The sequence below is a fragment of the Tarenaya hassleriana genome, unplaced genomic scaffold (assembly GCF_000463585.1).
Source record: "Tarenaya hassleriana unplaced genomic scaffold, ASM46358v1 Cleome2, whole genome shotgun sequence".
Classification (NCBI taxonomy): Eukaryota; Viridiplantae; Streptophyta; class Magnoliopsida; order Brassicales; family Cleomaceae; genus Tarenaya; species Tarenaya hassleriana.
This window is the reverse complement of record NW_010965372.1, coordinates 1,407,939-1,422,652: the sequence shown is the minus strand read 5'-3', so window position 1 is coordinate 1,422,652 and position 14,714 is coordinate 1,407,939. Positions and strand designations below refer to the sequence as shown.

The 14,714-nt window shown below is 39.9% G+C and overlaps 4 protein-coding genes across 5 annotated transcripts; 2 read left to right on the top strand and 2 right to left on the bottom strand.

Annotated features, from left to right (window-relative positions):
- The first annotated feature begins 179 nt into the window (after positions 1-179).
- Positions 180-1,812, top strand: LOC104811572 (11-beta-hydroxysteroid dehydrogenase-like 6). Its single transcript, XM_010538299.2, has 6 exons — positions 180-435; positions 510-705; positions 796-881; positions 1,029-1,160; positions 1,235-1,399; positions 1,478-1,812. Exons 1-6 carry the CDS (start codon positions 253-255, stop codon positions 1,760-1,762), a joined length of 1,047 nt encoding a protein of 348 aa, XP_010536601.1. The 5' UTR covers positions 180-252; the 3' UTR covers positions 1,763-1,812.
- A 149-nt stretch (positions 1,813-1,961) lies between these two features.
- LOC104811571 (60S ribosomal protein L7a-2-like) lies at positions 1,962-4,227 on the bottom strand. Its single transcript, XM_010538298.1, has 7 exons — positions 4,147-4,227; positions 3,928-3,969; positions 3,628-3,829; positions 2,749-2,918; positions 2,514-2,642; positions 2,330-2,422; positions 1,962-2,238 (listed from the first exon to the last, which is right to left on the bottom strand). Exons 1-7 carry the CDS (start codon positions 4,147-4,149, stop codon positions 2,107-2,109), a joined length of 771 nt encoding a protein of 256 aa, XP_010536600.1. The 5' UTR covers positions 4,150-4,227; the 3' UTR covers positions 1,962-2,106.
- A 391-nt stretch (positions 4,228-4,618) lies between these two features.
- On the top strand, positions 4,619-12,453 carry LOC104811569 (protein MICRORCHIDIA 7). 2 transcript variants are annotated; one of them, XR_771464.2, is made up of 22 exons: positions 4,619-5,328; positions 6,339-6,413; positions 6,549-6,583; positions 6,668-6,746; positions 6,849-6,941; positions 7,016-7,100; positions 7,242-7,317; positions 7,865-7,993; positions 8,260-8,358; positions 8,454-8,555; positions 8,651-8,812; positions 8,926-9,021; positions 9,154-9,205; positions 9,288-9,399; positions 9,485-9,555; positions 9,651-9,958; positions 10,029-10,108; positions 10,191-10,275; positions 10,359-10,481; positions 10,594-10,699; positions 11,807-11,868; positions 11,963-12,453. XR_771464.2 is itself a non-coding variant. In XM_010538296.2 (20 exons), the coding sequence occupies exons 1-20, from the start codon at positions 4,809-4,811 to the stop codon at positions 10,666-10,668; spliced, it is 2,457 nt and encodes an 818-aa protein (XP_010536598.1). In that variant the 5' UTR covers positions 4,619-4,808; the 3' UTR covers positions 10,669-10,949. The 2 variants fall into 2 exon arrangements, 1 of the variants encoding a protein (XP_010536598.1); XM_010538296.2 differs by lacking the exons at positions 11,807-11,868; positions 11,963-12,453 and having other exon boundaries at positions 10,594-10,949.
- On the bottom strand, positions 12,298-14,630 carry LOC104811570 (membrane-anchored ubiquitin-fold protein 3-like). Its single transcript, XM_019202475.1, has 4 exons — positions 14,494-14,630; positions 14,136-14,374; positions 13,416-13,586; positions 12,298-12,686 (listed from the first exon to the last, which is right to left on the bottom strand). The coding sequence occupies exons 2-4, from the start codon at positions 14,263-14,265 to the stop codon at positions 12,631-12,633; spliced, it is 357 nt and encodes a 118-aa protein (XP_019058020.1). The 5' UTR covers positions 14,266-14,374; positions 14,494-14,630; the 3' UTR covers positions 12,298-12,630.
- Between the last annotated feature and the right edge of the window lie 84 nt (positions 14,631-14,714).

Here is a 14,714-nt window from a genome sequence, read left to right as displayed (position 1 = left end):
CAAACTAATTAAAACCAAACTGTTCGACTAAGGGCGTCTCAATTCGGCTATCAAAAATTGAATCGGTTCAAATCGAATATATAAATAATCGAAAATCTATTTAGAAAATGAACATTTTTTTTATAGAAATTCGAACCCTTTTTTTTTTCTAAAAAACCAAGAAATTCTAACCAGAAACCGGAAAATATCATTTCGACCATATAAAGAAAAGGGGGCTCATCGCTTTTTTTTTTGGAGTAATGAGAAAAAACGATGGATTCGATCAACAAGATGATGAACTTAATCTTCCCTCCTATTGCATTGTACGGACTCTTCGCGTTCCACCCCACGTACCAGAGATTGAAGTCATTCGTCTCTGTTTTCCGTAACATTTTCGCCGAAGATGTCGCCGGAAAAGTTGTCCTCATCACCGGAGCAGCTTCCGGCATCGGCGAGGTTCGTTCACCAAACAAAAACACAACAGTAAAGTGTATATATATGTATATGTTAAATATGGGGGTTATATACAGTGCATAGCTTACGAGTACGCAAAGAGAGGAGCGTGTTTAGCACTTGTGGACATAAGAGGAGACCCTCTCTTCGAAGTGGCGGCTCTCTCCGAAGCTTACTACTCCTCGCCGGAAGTCATCCCCATCGTCGGCGACGTCTCCGACGTCCAAGACTGCGAGCGTTTTATCCGAGCAACCGTCCGCCACTTCGGAACACGTAAGCAAACTACAAGGGCAATATAGTAATTTCATTATATGCAAAGTTCTAACGTGAAAATGCCGTACGGATCTCGTACGTACGTAGCAGTGGATCATCTCGTGACGAATGCGGGGATTGCTCCGCTCTATCTCTTCGAAGACATCGACGATCTCTCCAAGGCTGCGCCTTCAATGGTTGTCTTTTTTAAAACATCTTTTTACCTTCAATCTTCTGTTTCAAAAATGTTATTAACTAAGACAATACTTATGTAAGAGATATAGACATCATCTATGTCATAAAGACTCGGTGTACGAAATCCGGGCATTCGATTTTTTTCGCAGGACGTAAACTTCTGGGGATCGGCTTACTGCACGTTCTTCGCCCGCCCGTACCTAAAGAAGAGCAGAGGGAAGATCGTAGCCATCGCCTCTGGATGCGCTTACATTCCTTCGCCCAAATTGAGCTTCTATTGTGTAAGAAAACTCGTTCATCGGCAGCGAAACCATATTTTTAACTTCCATTTTTGAGGATTCCCCTCTCGATTCAGGCGAGTAAAGCAGCGATGATAAGCTTTTACGAAACGCTAAGGGCGGAGTTTGGGTCGGAGGTCGGGATAACAATAGTGGTACCGGGGATAATAGACTCGGAACTGAGCCGAGGGAAGTTCATGACAAAGGATGGGGAACTCAAAGTGGATAAAGAACTAAGAGATGTAAGTAATTGTGTTCTAAAACACAATCTTGAAGCTGGTTCTAAAGAATAAAAAAACGGGTTGTGAAAATGAATTTAGGTTCATGTCAATGTGTTACCGGTGGAATCCGCCGAGAAATGCGGAAAGGCGATAGTAAGGAGCGTATGCAGAGGGGATAAGTACTTGGTCGAGCCATCGTGGATCGATTCAGTGATGCTGTGGAGGGTGTTTGCCCCAGAGGTAACCGAGTGGCTCAGCCGTTGGTGGGCCGACCTTGCCAAGGCTAAGCCACCACCAAGATCGAAGGTTCTCAACCTCAGGAGATCGGCCGGGAGATACGATATCGTAAGACCTCGATCTACTGCTAGATCGGCAATGGTGTGAACGAGTTGTAATTCACTTGCTTTTTTTCTTTACCTATGTTTCGCTTAATCTGTATTAACCTCATTCAACTTTTACATTAAATACAACCAAAATGTTCAAGCTTAAATTAGAACCCAATTTTTATTTATAAAAATACTTATTCAGAAAAAAATGATTTTCGATTATTTATATATTCGGATTAGATTTATATTGGATTCAATTCAAATAAGATTATCTGCCATATTTAATTAACGTTCGATTTTGCATAACTAAGATCAAATAATGGTAACAAAAACTAAGACGGTAAAAGGCATACAAATGGTACAGAAGTAAGATCTCACAGGCCAAAAATGACAGTACGGAACTTAGCTCATCCTCTGTGCAGCCTCCTTTGCGAGAACCCTCTCCTTGGCCTTGGTCTTGGCCTGCGACTTCGACCCCATAATCCCGCCTCCCCACTTCTTCCGGTACTCATCGTACTTGTCGTTGAAGTTCGCCTGCCGAGACATAAAAAGGCGGGCGTCGTCATAATCCCGTTTCTGTAATTTCCAAAAGTGTAAATCTATAGCCGATGTCTTGTATATATACCTTGATGGCCTCGAGGATTTTGCTGACTTCCAACTTGTCCTCGTTCTTCACGGTGGCTAGGCACAAGCAAGACGCGGTTTTCTTGTGAACAATCTGCAAACACCGAACCCCCCAAAAAGAAAAAATAAACGCTCAAAACCAGATGGCCCGTGTAATAGTTAAGAAAATGAAAATTCGTAATTACCGCTCCGAGGCGTGATTTTCCCTTGACAATGCAGTAAGGAACTTCCATTTTCCTGCACAAAGCAGGCAACCAGACGACCAACTCTATCGGGTCAACGTCATGAGCAATGACCACCAGTTGCGCCTTGTTCTGCATTAAGACAAAAAGAGTTCGATCTCTGTAACTATACTACCCACCACAAGTTTCTTGCATTAATGTTTAATGCTCAAAATCATAATAAAGAAAGGCAGCAGACCTGCTCAATGAGGTATGTCACATGGTTAAGACCATACTTTACAAAGATTGGCTTCTTCACTTCGATGGGTTTTCCCTCCGCCTCAGACTGCGCCTTCTTGAGAAGCCGCTCCTTCTTGGCCGCCTTGTCCTCGGGCCTGTATTTCAGGAGAAGCTTGAAGAGGGTAGTAGCTGCAACCATAAATCACGTATGCCACAGCAATTAGCCAGGTTACCAGTAGCAATCACACTCAACAAAAGCAAATACACTAAAACACATTCACAGAGGACATCCACATAACTGGGAAGAAATCATTGTGACAGACAGTATGTTTCTTTTAATGACATTTATTTTGGAATCCAGAAGCATTTAAGAATGCTTGCCACTGAAGTGATGATGCCCATAAAGATAAAACAAGACGTTTTAAACTTAAAGCCAACATAACAAAGCATACACTATACATTAACAAAGCCCCCTCCATGATTGAAAAGAAAAGGTTGAGTTTGCATTAAGAAGATAGGTCAAGTATTTGCTTCATTGGTTCCAAGGGGGTAAGCCAGCACGAGAAAGGTCAAAAGCTAGGGCAAGCTCTTGCAAGGCTAGCCGGGAGGGGGGTAAAGCATACACTATACATTGAAGTCTGGCAACTGGCAAGCTAATAACCTCAACAGAAACACAAACAAAAGTAATGTAATTGTTTCTCATCTAACATCTATGGTTTCTCATCTAACCAGCTTAAACCAAACACACCTAAGAATGTTAAGAAACGATTATCTAGACTTCATAGGTTAACTAACGAAATAGCATGATACTCTGTGGACCATCAATTCCCATGCGTCTTACAGCCGAAAGAGTGGAAATAACAAAGCCACCATACTAATCAGGGAAAAGAACTATTACCCAGGTTCTTGTCGAGGGTCTTGGTGAATTGGTTCACTGCCGGTGGGACCTTCAACCTCTGCTTCAGGATACGCTTCTGCCTCTGGAGTCGGATAGCCTTCGGCCACTTGATGTATCGGGAAAGATCCTTTTTAGGAGGCAAAGCACCACCGATACCGAACTGCTTGGGCCGCTTCTCAAACAAGGGGTTCGTGACTTTCTCCTAAAACCCAGAATTAGCAGCACGCTTAGGAACTTAGAACAGAGACAGCAATTTAAAAATGAATATCTTCTAAAAGACAAGAACAAATGATCACATACCGGCTTCTTCTTGGCAGCCACTTTTACTCCTTTCTTCGGGGCCTATAACCATCACAATGAACAAAATCTATTTGCTAACAGCAAATCTAAATGCAAACACAACCGATCAAGTACGGCATTGAGATCGGCAAACATAAAATTACACTAACACGGAAACAAAAGCTGCAGATTCATGAAAACGCATAGATTTTGAAGCACGGCATTGAGATCAGGAATTACCATTTTTCTCCGTTCCACTCTGCTCCTGTGGTTACGGTAAGCAGCACTAAACTGTGAACGGAGGAAAGTTGGGAATTTAGGGTTTTGATTAAATCGGAGAAAGTGACTCATGGGCTTTTTCGTAATTTGGTATAGGAAGACCAAAACGACATCGTTGAAGAAGGTTTGACAACAAAATGGGCCGATTCAGGCCCAATTAGGATTACCTAATGGGCCCATAATTTGTTGGATGGTACCGAACAACTCAAAGCTCGAGCCTTTCAAAATCCATTTGCTCTCCATATGGGAAAATTGATTTTATGAATAATTCTGATTCTTAATTAACTAAAAATCAAATAAATTTCTATACGGAAAGTTTTGGATTTTAAAGGCAAATGCTGAAATGTGAATACGCAATACTTTCCCCGTATAAAGGAATATAATTAAGAGCTGAGAACTCTATATAAAGAAAACATTGAAAGAACCAAAGCGGCGGCGTTTTAGGGCAAAAACTGGGCTTTTCACCGTCAGTGTTTACAGTTTCTTTGCGTCACCTAAAGAGTTAAAGCGCAAACAAACATTCCCCCCTCTTCGTCTTCCGCCATTAATCTCTCATGCAAAGCTCTCTGAAACTTTATTGAAGTCTTTATTCTTCTCGTTCTTCTTCAGCCGTTTTTCCATCCATGGATGCTCCTAGGAAGCGAGAAGCTCTCGAGACTCCTGCTGCTTCGCCGGCGCGGAAATCCACCGGAGAACCTGTCCCTGTCATCGATCTCAGTAGCAGCAGCAGTGATTCTGAGCGAGGGGATAACGGGGACGCGTTTGTGGATGTCGGAAGCGCCGGCGGAAACAGCGGCGGTGATCGGGATAATTCCGGAACCGCCAGAAGAACTGCTTCCGTCGGTGCGAAGAGGGCTCTCGGGAGTTCTGTAGCTTCGACGGAGTTGGATCGGAAGCGTGTGAAGAAGTTTTCGGCGGATGAACTCGCGGTTGTGTTGCCGGAGGGTTTCGACCAATCGGAAGCTCTGGCGGTTCAGGCTCTGCCTGCACCTCCGTTGGCGACCGTGACGCCGTTGGCGACCGTGACGGTCCCGTACCCATCGCCTTCTTCCGTCGTCTCCGGTGGCGTTGGTAGTTGTAGGTCGTTTTGGAAGGCTGGGGATTACGAAGGAGCTTCCGGCGGTGGTTGGGAACAGTCTTCAGGTAAAACTCGTACTCTGATTAGCATATTCGTTTTCCATTGCAGTAGCTTTGATATGGCTGTAATGGCGGAGAATTACTGGGAACGTCAATGGAGAAGAAACCTGGAAAAATTTCAAGTTCATGAAATTCCAGTATATACATGAACTCTGAAGCTCAAACTATCCTCATCTGGGCTCTATTATGAGTACCTCAAAGCATTGATAAGCAGCTTGTTAATGGGGATCTTTAGAAACTGATGTGTACTGACTTGAGTCCAGTGAAGGTGATATCTGGCCTAATTATAGTCTGAGAAAAGTAATCATCTGACCATTGTTCTATAGGCTGTGGGTTCATCAAGATCATTTCCTTCATTCATTATTATCTTATCTGAAGCATCCATGGTGTATTTACAGGTTTACAATCTAGTTAAAACCGGGAAATTTTCATGTTAAGAAAGAGTGAAATGATTCTGGAACTTCTATCTCTGCAGCATATAACAAATGGTTTATTGCAGGATATCCAACTTAGAGGTGTCAACCGGGATGAGAAGCATATACGAATGGCTTCAAAATTTCCAAACTCTAAGCACTTTCTGACATACAAGCACTCACTAAGGGTAAACAATTCTATCTCTTTTCATTGAATTCGATTTCGGGTATGCAATCTATACTACTCAATTCACTTTGTGTATCTCTTTGATTTTATTCTCAGAGTTATGTATCGATTCTCTACCTAAGAATTCCACCCGGGTTTCGCATCATTCTGCGAGGAAGAGATGTCGAGCACCACAACATAGTGAACGATATGATGCAGACCAAACAGATAAAGAGTGTGAAGACCAAATTAAGAGAGGAGTTCCTGTTTTTGTTTTCCTTTTGTCCTTATTGACTTGCTGTAGAGATGTAACTAGTGAATGTTTGAATGCAGACTCTGACTCCTTGTTTTATTACCATTTTAGTGGATTTGAAATGATGGATATTGATATTGATGACACCTTGAATAGCTAGTTTATTGAATTTCCGGATTTTCAGGTAGTTTTGATCATGTAAGAGTTCACCCCAAGTTCTTGCATTCTAATGCAACCAGCCATAAATGGGCTCTTGGAGGTACCTTTTTTATAAACCTTTGGTGCGTGCTTTTTGACAATAGTTGTCCGGTGTAGTTTGTGGGTTGTAAATAGACTTGTAATAGTTTACCTCTTTAATCTTATGCGCTAATTAGTTTTACATGACTTTTTGCAGCTTTTGCAGAGCTTTTGGACAATGCTTTGGATGAGGTTGATTTTTTTTTGAAGAATTTCAAATCTTAAAATGTTTTACTTTTGTGCTTATACTAAATGGTTTCTCGTGTTCGGTGTCAGGTTGCCAGTGGAGCTACATATGTTAACGTAGATATGATCCAAAATAGGAAAGATGGGAGCAGGATGTTACTGATTGAGGGTATAAACATAATACATTATTTCTTGAAAGATTCTGCGCTGAAGATGTAACACTTTTGCTCCAACTTCTCATACATTGATCAACCTGTTACTGGGATTGCAGACAATGGAGGCGGGATGGATCCTGACAAAATGCGGCAATGCATGTCTCTGGGATATTCTGCAAAAAGCAAACTTGCAAATACTATTGGACAGTGTAATAGTTCTTCTTAAGAGTGATGGTTTACAAGATATGTACAGGACAGACCTAATTTTCTATGCATCTTACAGATGGCAATGGATTCAAGACCAGCACAATGCGGCTTGGAGCTGATGTCATAGTATTCTCTCGTTGCCCAGGAAAGGAAGGAAAGAGGTTTGATTTCTGTGGTCGCTTCTCTTTTTCAATGATATAATCTGTAATGATGTTAATTAGGTTATAATCTTCCTTGCATATAACATTCTCAAGAATTAGTATATGCCCTTTATAGTCGTATTCACTTGATATTGATTTTAGCTCCACACAGAGCATCGGATTACTGTCATATACATTTCTAAGGAGCACGGGGAAGGAGGACATCGTTGTACCCATGGTAATCTACCTTTTCCATGTGCCACTTGTTTTATGTATTATTAATATATTTTGTCCTTTTAGCATGACATTCCATACGCTAATGTAGCCTGAATTATCATCACATAATATTGAAAGGCTATTTTTATTTCTAAGTTTTGTGACCGCTTACATTCATTTTCGAGAAAATGTTAAGCATAAGATTTCCTCTCCATTTTTAGTTGAATGTGATATGTTTTGCAGGGTAAGCTAATCGTTCTTTCTGGCTAAATTTACATTTTTGATGGTATTATTCTATATCAAGCAAGAAAGGCGTTATGATCCTCGATATTCTTTTTTACAACTCCACAATTTTGAGTTTTTTCCTAGGGGATTTTATGGCCCACTAGCTACATATACATCTGAATGGCGGCACTAGTTTGTAAGCTTCATTCATTCATTTGTGAAATCTTTAGGGGGTTTTTTAGGGAACATATACGATGGAGCAAATGCATCTTTTTCAAATTTAACCGGGTTTCCTAGTGAGTTTATCTCTTATAATTGATTGTGGTGCCGATTTAAATGAAAAGCTTGACTATGAAAGAAGAGGGCCTGAATGGAGCAAAATACTTCGGTCTACCTTTAGTGATTGGGATAAGAACGTGGAAACAATGATCCAGTGGTCGCCCTTCTCTAGTGAAGAAGATCTTTTACGTCAGGTGAGTTTTTTCCTTTACTGGAAGCAGTTGTTTAGTTACTTGTTCACGCTATTGAATTTTGAATTTCTGTCCGTATTATTCAGGAGGAGAGAATCGAGACATTGAAACTGTTGGCTTATGTTCCTTTTTCGTGTAGCTAACGTCTTTTGTGAGCATTGTTGTTCCATTTATCGTTCATGTGATTTGTGCTCTCATTTTCTCAATCTTCTCTCTGCTGTTATTACTAGAACACACTTTCCACTAATCTGTTGCTTTCTTCGTTGTAGTTTAATCTAATGAAGGATCGTGGCACTCGGATAATCATATATAACCTTTGGGAAGATGACCAAGGAATGTTAGAGCTGGATTTTGATGCTGATCCACATGTATGTCTGTTTTGTTACTCAATATATATTGATTATGACCGGAAATGATTCTGGAACTTCTATCTCTGCAGCATATAACAAATGGTTTATTGCAGGATATCCAACTTAGAGGTGTCAACCGGGATGAGAAGCATATACGAATGGCTTCAAAATTTCCAAACTCTAAGCACTTTCTGACATACAAGCACTCACTAAGGGTAAACAATTCTATCTCTTTTCATTGAATTCGATTTCGGGTATGCAATCTATACTACTCAATTCACTTTGTGTATCTCTTTGATTTTATTCTCAGAGTTATGTATCGATTCTCTACCTAAGAATTCCACCCGGGTTTCGCATCATTCTGCGAGGAAGAGATGTCGAGCACCACAACATAGTGAACGATATGATGCAGACCAAACAGATTACTTATCGGCCAGCATCTGATGCTGATGGAGTCGCCAAGGATTCAAATGTGTGTTTCTACGGTGAAGTTATACTCGGGCCTATTATGTTCTTGTATGAATAGACATATTGCGCTTATTCTAGATATAACTGTACGCTGATTGAGTTCAACGTTTTCATCAGATGTCTGCTGTTGTGACTATTGGATTTGTTAAGGATGCTAAACATCATGTTGATGTGCAAGGCTTCAATGTCTACCACAAAAATAGGCTAATCAAGGTTTATTTATATTACTTGTAATGGCATCTTTGCTCGACATTTTTCTCCCTGTTGACCTTGGTTTCTTTCAGAAATAAACAAAAAAGAACGGGTTCATATTCTTATGTTTAACCTCTCTCACATTTTTGTCAGCCGTTTTGGAGGATATGGAATGCAGCTGGAAGTGATGGCCGTGGGGTTATAGGTATAGTGTCTAGCGGAAAGTTATATTTCTTTGATTACCCAATTCGATGCCAAATTCTGATGCAAATTCTTTCTGCTAATAGGTGTCTTGGAAGCTAATTTCGTGGAGCCTGCTCACGATAAGCAAGGTTTTGAGCGGACAACAGTTCTCTCGAGACTTGAGGCACGGCTTGTCCAAATGCAGAAGAATTATTGGTCGGTAATTTTTTTCTTGTTTGTTCTAATTCATGGATTGGATTATTCTGGTCTGATGTTTCCTTTCTTTTGATTTATACCGTAGGGGCACCAACTGTCACAAAATCGGATATGCTCCGAGGCGAAGTAAAACGTTTAATGCCACTGACAACAGAGGTGCGATATCTTTACGGATGCGCAAACTTTTGTTTTTCCATGGCAAGCTAACAACCTCTACTGAACACTTTTTGAAAAACGTTTGCATTCTATAGAGCCATCTCCCGAAAACGATCCTGATGGATCTGCTCCATCTAGGAAAAGGGCTGCACCTTCGACCCCGTTTTCAGCTTCAGACAAGATCGGTCCATGCTTATATCCGAAGAGCGGAGAAAAAAGATCCGATAAATATTCGAGAGGAGTAGCGGGTGTAACGCCAGATAAAGGTGGTAAACTGGGAAATACTCGCACTAAATCTCAGAAAAGAGGAAGGTCTCAAGGACCTTTGCCTTCATATCTCGAGGACACGAGTGATGAAGATGACAACAGTCCTCAAAGAGAAATCAACCAGCTTCCTAAAAAGGTCAGTGCCATTATCTTTTTTGGTTAAATTAAGTAGGATATGTGAACGTACAATTTTGTCCTGCCCTCAGAACTCCGAACCGTCAAAGTTTCCATCGGGTTCACGGTCCGTGCAGCAATTGGAGCAAGAGAATGATGAGTTAAGAAGCAGGTTCGTGATATCTCCATGTATAACGTTTCGTCTTTATACCTTTGGATTTCGTGAACTTTGATTGTCAACCCCTTTTTCCCAGGCTAAAGAGAAAAGAGGAAGAGGTCGGAAAGTTGCAAGAGGAGCTGAACCGTGAGAGAGAGCGATGCAAGGCACTCGAAACCGAGGTATTTTATCCTTTGACCGATTGCGATTTCAACGAAACGAATTCCCGGGATGACGGAAGTACCCCTTGTGATTACTGAGCCAGGTTGAAGAAGGAAGAAAGAAGGTGGAAGAAATGAACAAAGAGCAAGAGAGTCTTCTCGATATATTCGCTGAGGAGAGAGAGAGACGTGACCAAGAGGAAGAAGTTCTCAGAGAGAAGTTAGAGGTCATTTCCAATCCATTAAAATACCATTTTTTTTTGTAATTTCAATTTCTAAAATCTTCATCTTTTCACTGTTTATTCACCAAAAAAAATAAAATTTGTGGTGTTGTTGCAGACTGCTTCCAACTCGCTTCAGGATTTGATGGACAAGATAAAGAAGCTGGAGGCAACAAAGAGCCGGAAGCATTAGCCTTAATACAATTCCATTCATCAGCCATCAGGTTTGTTCTAACATGTTTTCTTTTTTGGGGGGTCCCGACCAAAACTCATATCAGATTTTTGTGACAGCAACACATGAAAATTGGGTTTTGTATAGTTGTGGAAACATTTTTTGTAGGGTGAAAGCATTGGGGTGGCTTATTCGGGTTTCGGTTCGGGTTCGATTCAGTTATTTTCAGGTTTGGTTATTTCGGTTTTATAACAACTATAACCGTTCGGTTTTTATATTGAATTCGGTTCGGTTCGGGTATATTCGGTTCGTTTATGATAAAAAAAAATACTCATTTTCTTTAAGAAAAATTACGTTTTTTTCTGTTATTTTTTTATTCGGTTCGGGTTCGGGTTCGGGTTTTTTCGGTTTAAAAGAAATCATAAACATTCGGTTTTACATCTAATTCAGTTCGGTTATGGTTATATGTTATTCGGTTCGAATCGGTTTGATTATTCGGTTATTGACCAAATAAGCAAACCTCTAATCATTGGTGCCAAATTGGAAATTTATGGTTTTTACTTTGAGAAAACGACAAGCGATTTTTTACAAGCTCTATCTAATTTTCGCTTGTTCATGGGTTATTGGGTATATATATATATGTATTAATTTGATGAGTAGATAATATAACTATATTCCTTTGTCAAATAAAAAGCTTACAAAATAGTTTTCCCCTTGTTACAAGTTCAAGAATTTTAATAGTTCTATCCTATTTTTTAAAAAAAAATGAAAGATTTTATCTATATGTAAGTAACATTTCGATTTTTAACTTTTTAATATAAAATATTATCACTTGTATTTACCTGTATAATGACGATATATGGAGAAAATATTGATTTTTTTTTATCTCAATGACCGTATTATATTGGGTAACGAGAAATTTAAGGGAAAAATAATTCTTGGCAAAGTGTGTCAAACGAGTTTTGCACAAATTTTCTAAAAAAATTCATTGTATATGACAAAAAAAATTATTTTAAAATGGAGTAATCTCTCTAAATCCATCTATTTGAAAATTATAAAAATCTTATCATATTTGAAAATTATATTTTTTTTCTCTCTCTCAAAAATTATATTTTTAGAGTCATATTAATCATGTCTATATTGGAACTGGGATGAGCAGACCTGCATGGTCCTATGTTTCCTCATCGCCATGGTTCATGTCCCCCCTCGCCTTCTCCACAGGTAAGAAATTCTCAACACATGACATCATTATCTGAAAACATGATCGATTAATCATATCTGAAAGCATTGTTTATATATATATATATATAAACAGAGCAGGAGGGGACGTGTAGGAAAAACGACATAGCGATAAGCCAAGAGAGCGCAGAGCCACGGCCAGATGGGATGCCGACGTACAGAGTGGAAATAACGAACGGATGCGTGACGGGCTTCAAACGTTTGGATTACGACGACTGTCTAGTCAACGGCGGTCAACCCTTGGAATTCGGCCACACCCTCTCCTTTCAGTACACCACCACTCGCCGTCGCCTCCGTCTCCTGCTGACTGATTTCTTCCCCTCCGTTTAACACGATTATTACTAGTATTATTATTATTCAATAAATAGTCATCAGCTTTATTATTATTCAATAAGCAGATATGAAATCATCGGAATGCAGACACTTTTTTTTCTTTGTTCTCACATAGATAGATAGATACACAGAACATCATCACACATTGTCTTGGTAAAAAAGACGTACCTAACCTATACATACAGCTTCAAGGGTTCATCGGGACATGACATCATCCATCAATATATTGAAATTTTTTTAAAAAAAAGAAGAGGAAACACATCAGAAACTATTTCTACAGATTGAAGCGGTGAATTTTGGAGGTATAGTCACATGGACGTGTGTTGTTTTTTCTTTTTGCACCCTTTATCATTTTGTACCTGAAGAATTTGCAAAGGCGGTAAAGGATCTACTACATGTCTCTCGCCCTTTTCATAAAATGGTGCAGGTGCAGATAACCGCCTTTTGTGGCTTATCGACCTTCTTCTCTGTTCAAATAAACCACCATTTCTTTGTTAGAACATATGCTAAACGTGAAAGTAGCTCCAGTTAAAAAAAAAAAAAAACAATCACTAGTGCTTTAAAAAGTAGCTCCATTTATATAAAAAAAAGGAAGGCCCTTCTCGGGGCTAAGAGGTTCACGATGAAATGAACAGGAAGATATCCAAAGCACTTCCCCTAACAAACTTTGAAAAAGACCGACATGAAATTCTCGGTATCCCAATGTCTCATTGACTCCAATACCAGAATCAATGCTTTAAATCTGGTCTGAGTTTATATCATCATGTATTAGAAATGAGTAGAAGTTCATTTGCATCTTTTTTTTTTTCTAAAGCAAATCGACTTTTGAATCCTATTGAAAAGTCCACTAGAGGGTTTAGGGTTTACAGGTCCAGACCCTCTTGTATGGTCCCTGTTATACATGCTGACTAACGAATAGTATCAGACTCGGTTCTTTCTCCCATGGCATGCCTTGGTGATTCTAAATGCGCATACCATCTCAACACAACCCAAATAAGAAATGGTCGATACTACAATATAAAAGGTTCGGATTAATCAAGGGATCCTCTACCAAGTGACATACTCATGAATGACAAATCCAGGAAGAAAGAAGATATCATAGATTTTATATGCAACCCGAGATTTCCATGGAAACAAATTTCTGATATGCATACAGGAGAGCCATTTATTCAACAAAGTCAGAGACCAACAATTACCTGTTTTAGTTTTAGCTAGAGATGGCTGTACAACAACATGCATCACGATAACACCACCTGCAACATCGCCGAATGGCGTCTTACACTGTCCAACTGTCTTGCTGTTCTCCAAGATTTTACCCGAGCTGATTAACTTGACTTCATTTATTCCCTTTGGAACAACTGACTTGCCTATAGAAAAGATAAAGAAGAATTTGAACAGCTCAGCTTAGTTCTTTGGTAGACTCCCGCATAACACACATGTCTTTGATTTTATACGCAGACCACAAAATCAGACGATAATTGCTTGCCATAACACAGAAAATCAAATGCGCCACAACTCTGTATTCAAGTTTTACGAATTCAGCTCAGTTCAATGCAATAACTTAATTGAGCCGCCACCTTCAAACTCATGAGCATTCCATAGACAAAATTGGACAGTCTAAATTTAGAAAAACTGTACAGCAAACTTAGCAGAAATCACAGCATCAGCAGGAATAAGTACAGAAATGCAATTAGATGATAACTTCAGGTATCACACTAAAAACTTCATGTGTGTGGACTGATCATCTAAGTGTAGCATCAACAACCTCAAATTTTGCAGTCTCCAACAGATAATTCCCCTATTGAAGGACACAACAAGAATTTCAAGTAGTGAAACTAAAACCTCAAGCAGATCGATCAAAAGAACTAAGGCGTAATCAAGCACAGGAACAGTAACGCTTCAAAACCCTAACTAACCTTTAGGCCAATCAGAGACTACTCTCTGCTTGAGAACATCCACCGTGGAGGCCGTCGAATACCGAAATGGTCCGATGTCGGAGCCATCGTACAACCTGAACTTGATATCAATCAGCTCCTCCTCCGGCATCTTCGTTGACTTCTCTCAACCACCTCCGCCGCCAAAATCGAGCTCCGATTCCAACTCCCGCCTCTAAACAGTCTGAAACACGCTCTACTAGATCGTAAGTGGTTCGAATCTGCGAAACAGTTAACAGACAAGAATCAGAGCTTGCTTCGAACGGGGAAAAGGAAATCGAAACTTGCGAATCGGGAGAAAATTTCCCGGAAACAAGGAGATTGATCGGACATCTTACACGATTTTGGCTTCGGATCTCTCTCTCTCCGGTTATGAGAATCCGATCGGGTGGAAAAAACCGGAGAAGAAGAAGAGAGATGATGATGATTATTTATGATGAAAGAGAGCTCAAATAAAAGTCGAAGCAGCAATCGCAGTTTTTTTGGACAGTTCTGAAAGGCTTCACGGTGACGGTTTTCACCTTTTTTTTTTTAATTAACCGTTCGCCTGTTCATCCGCTC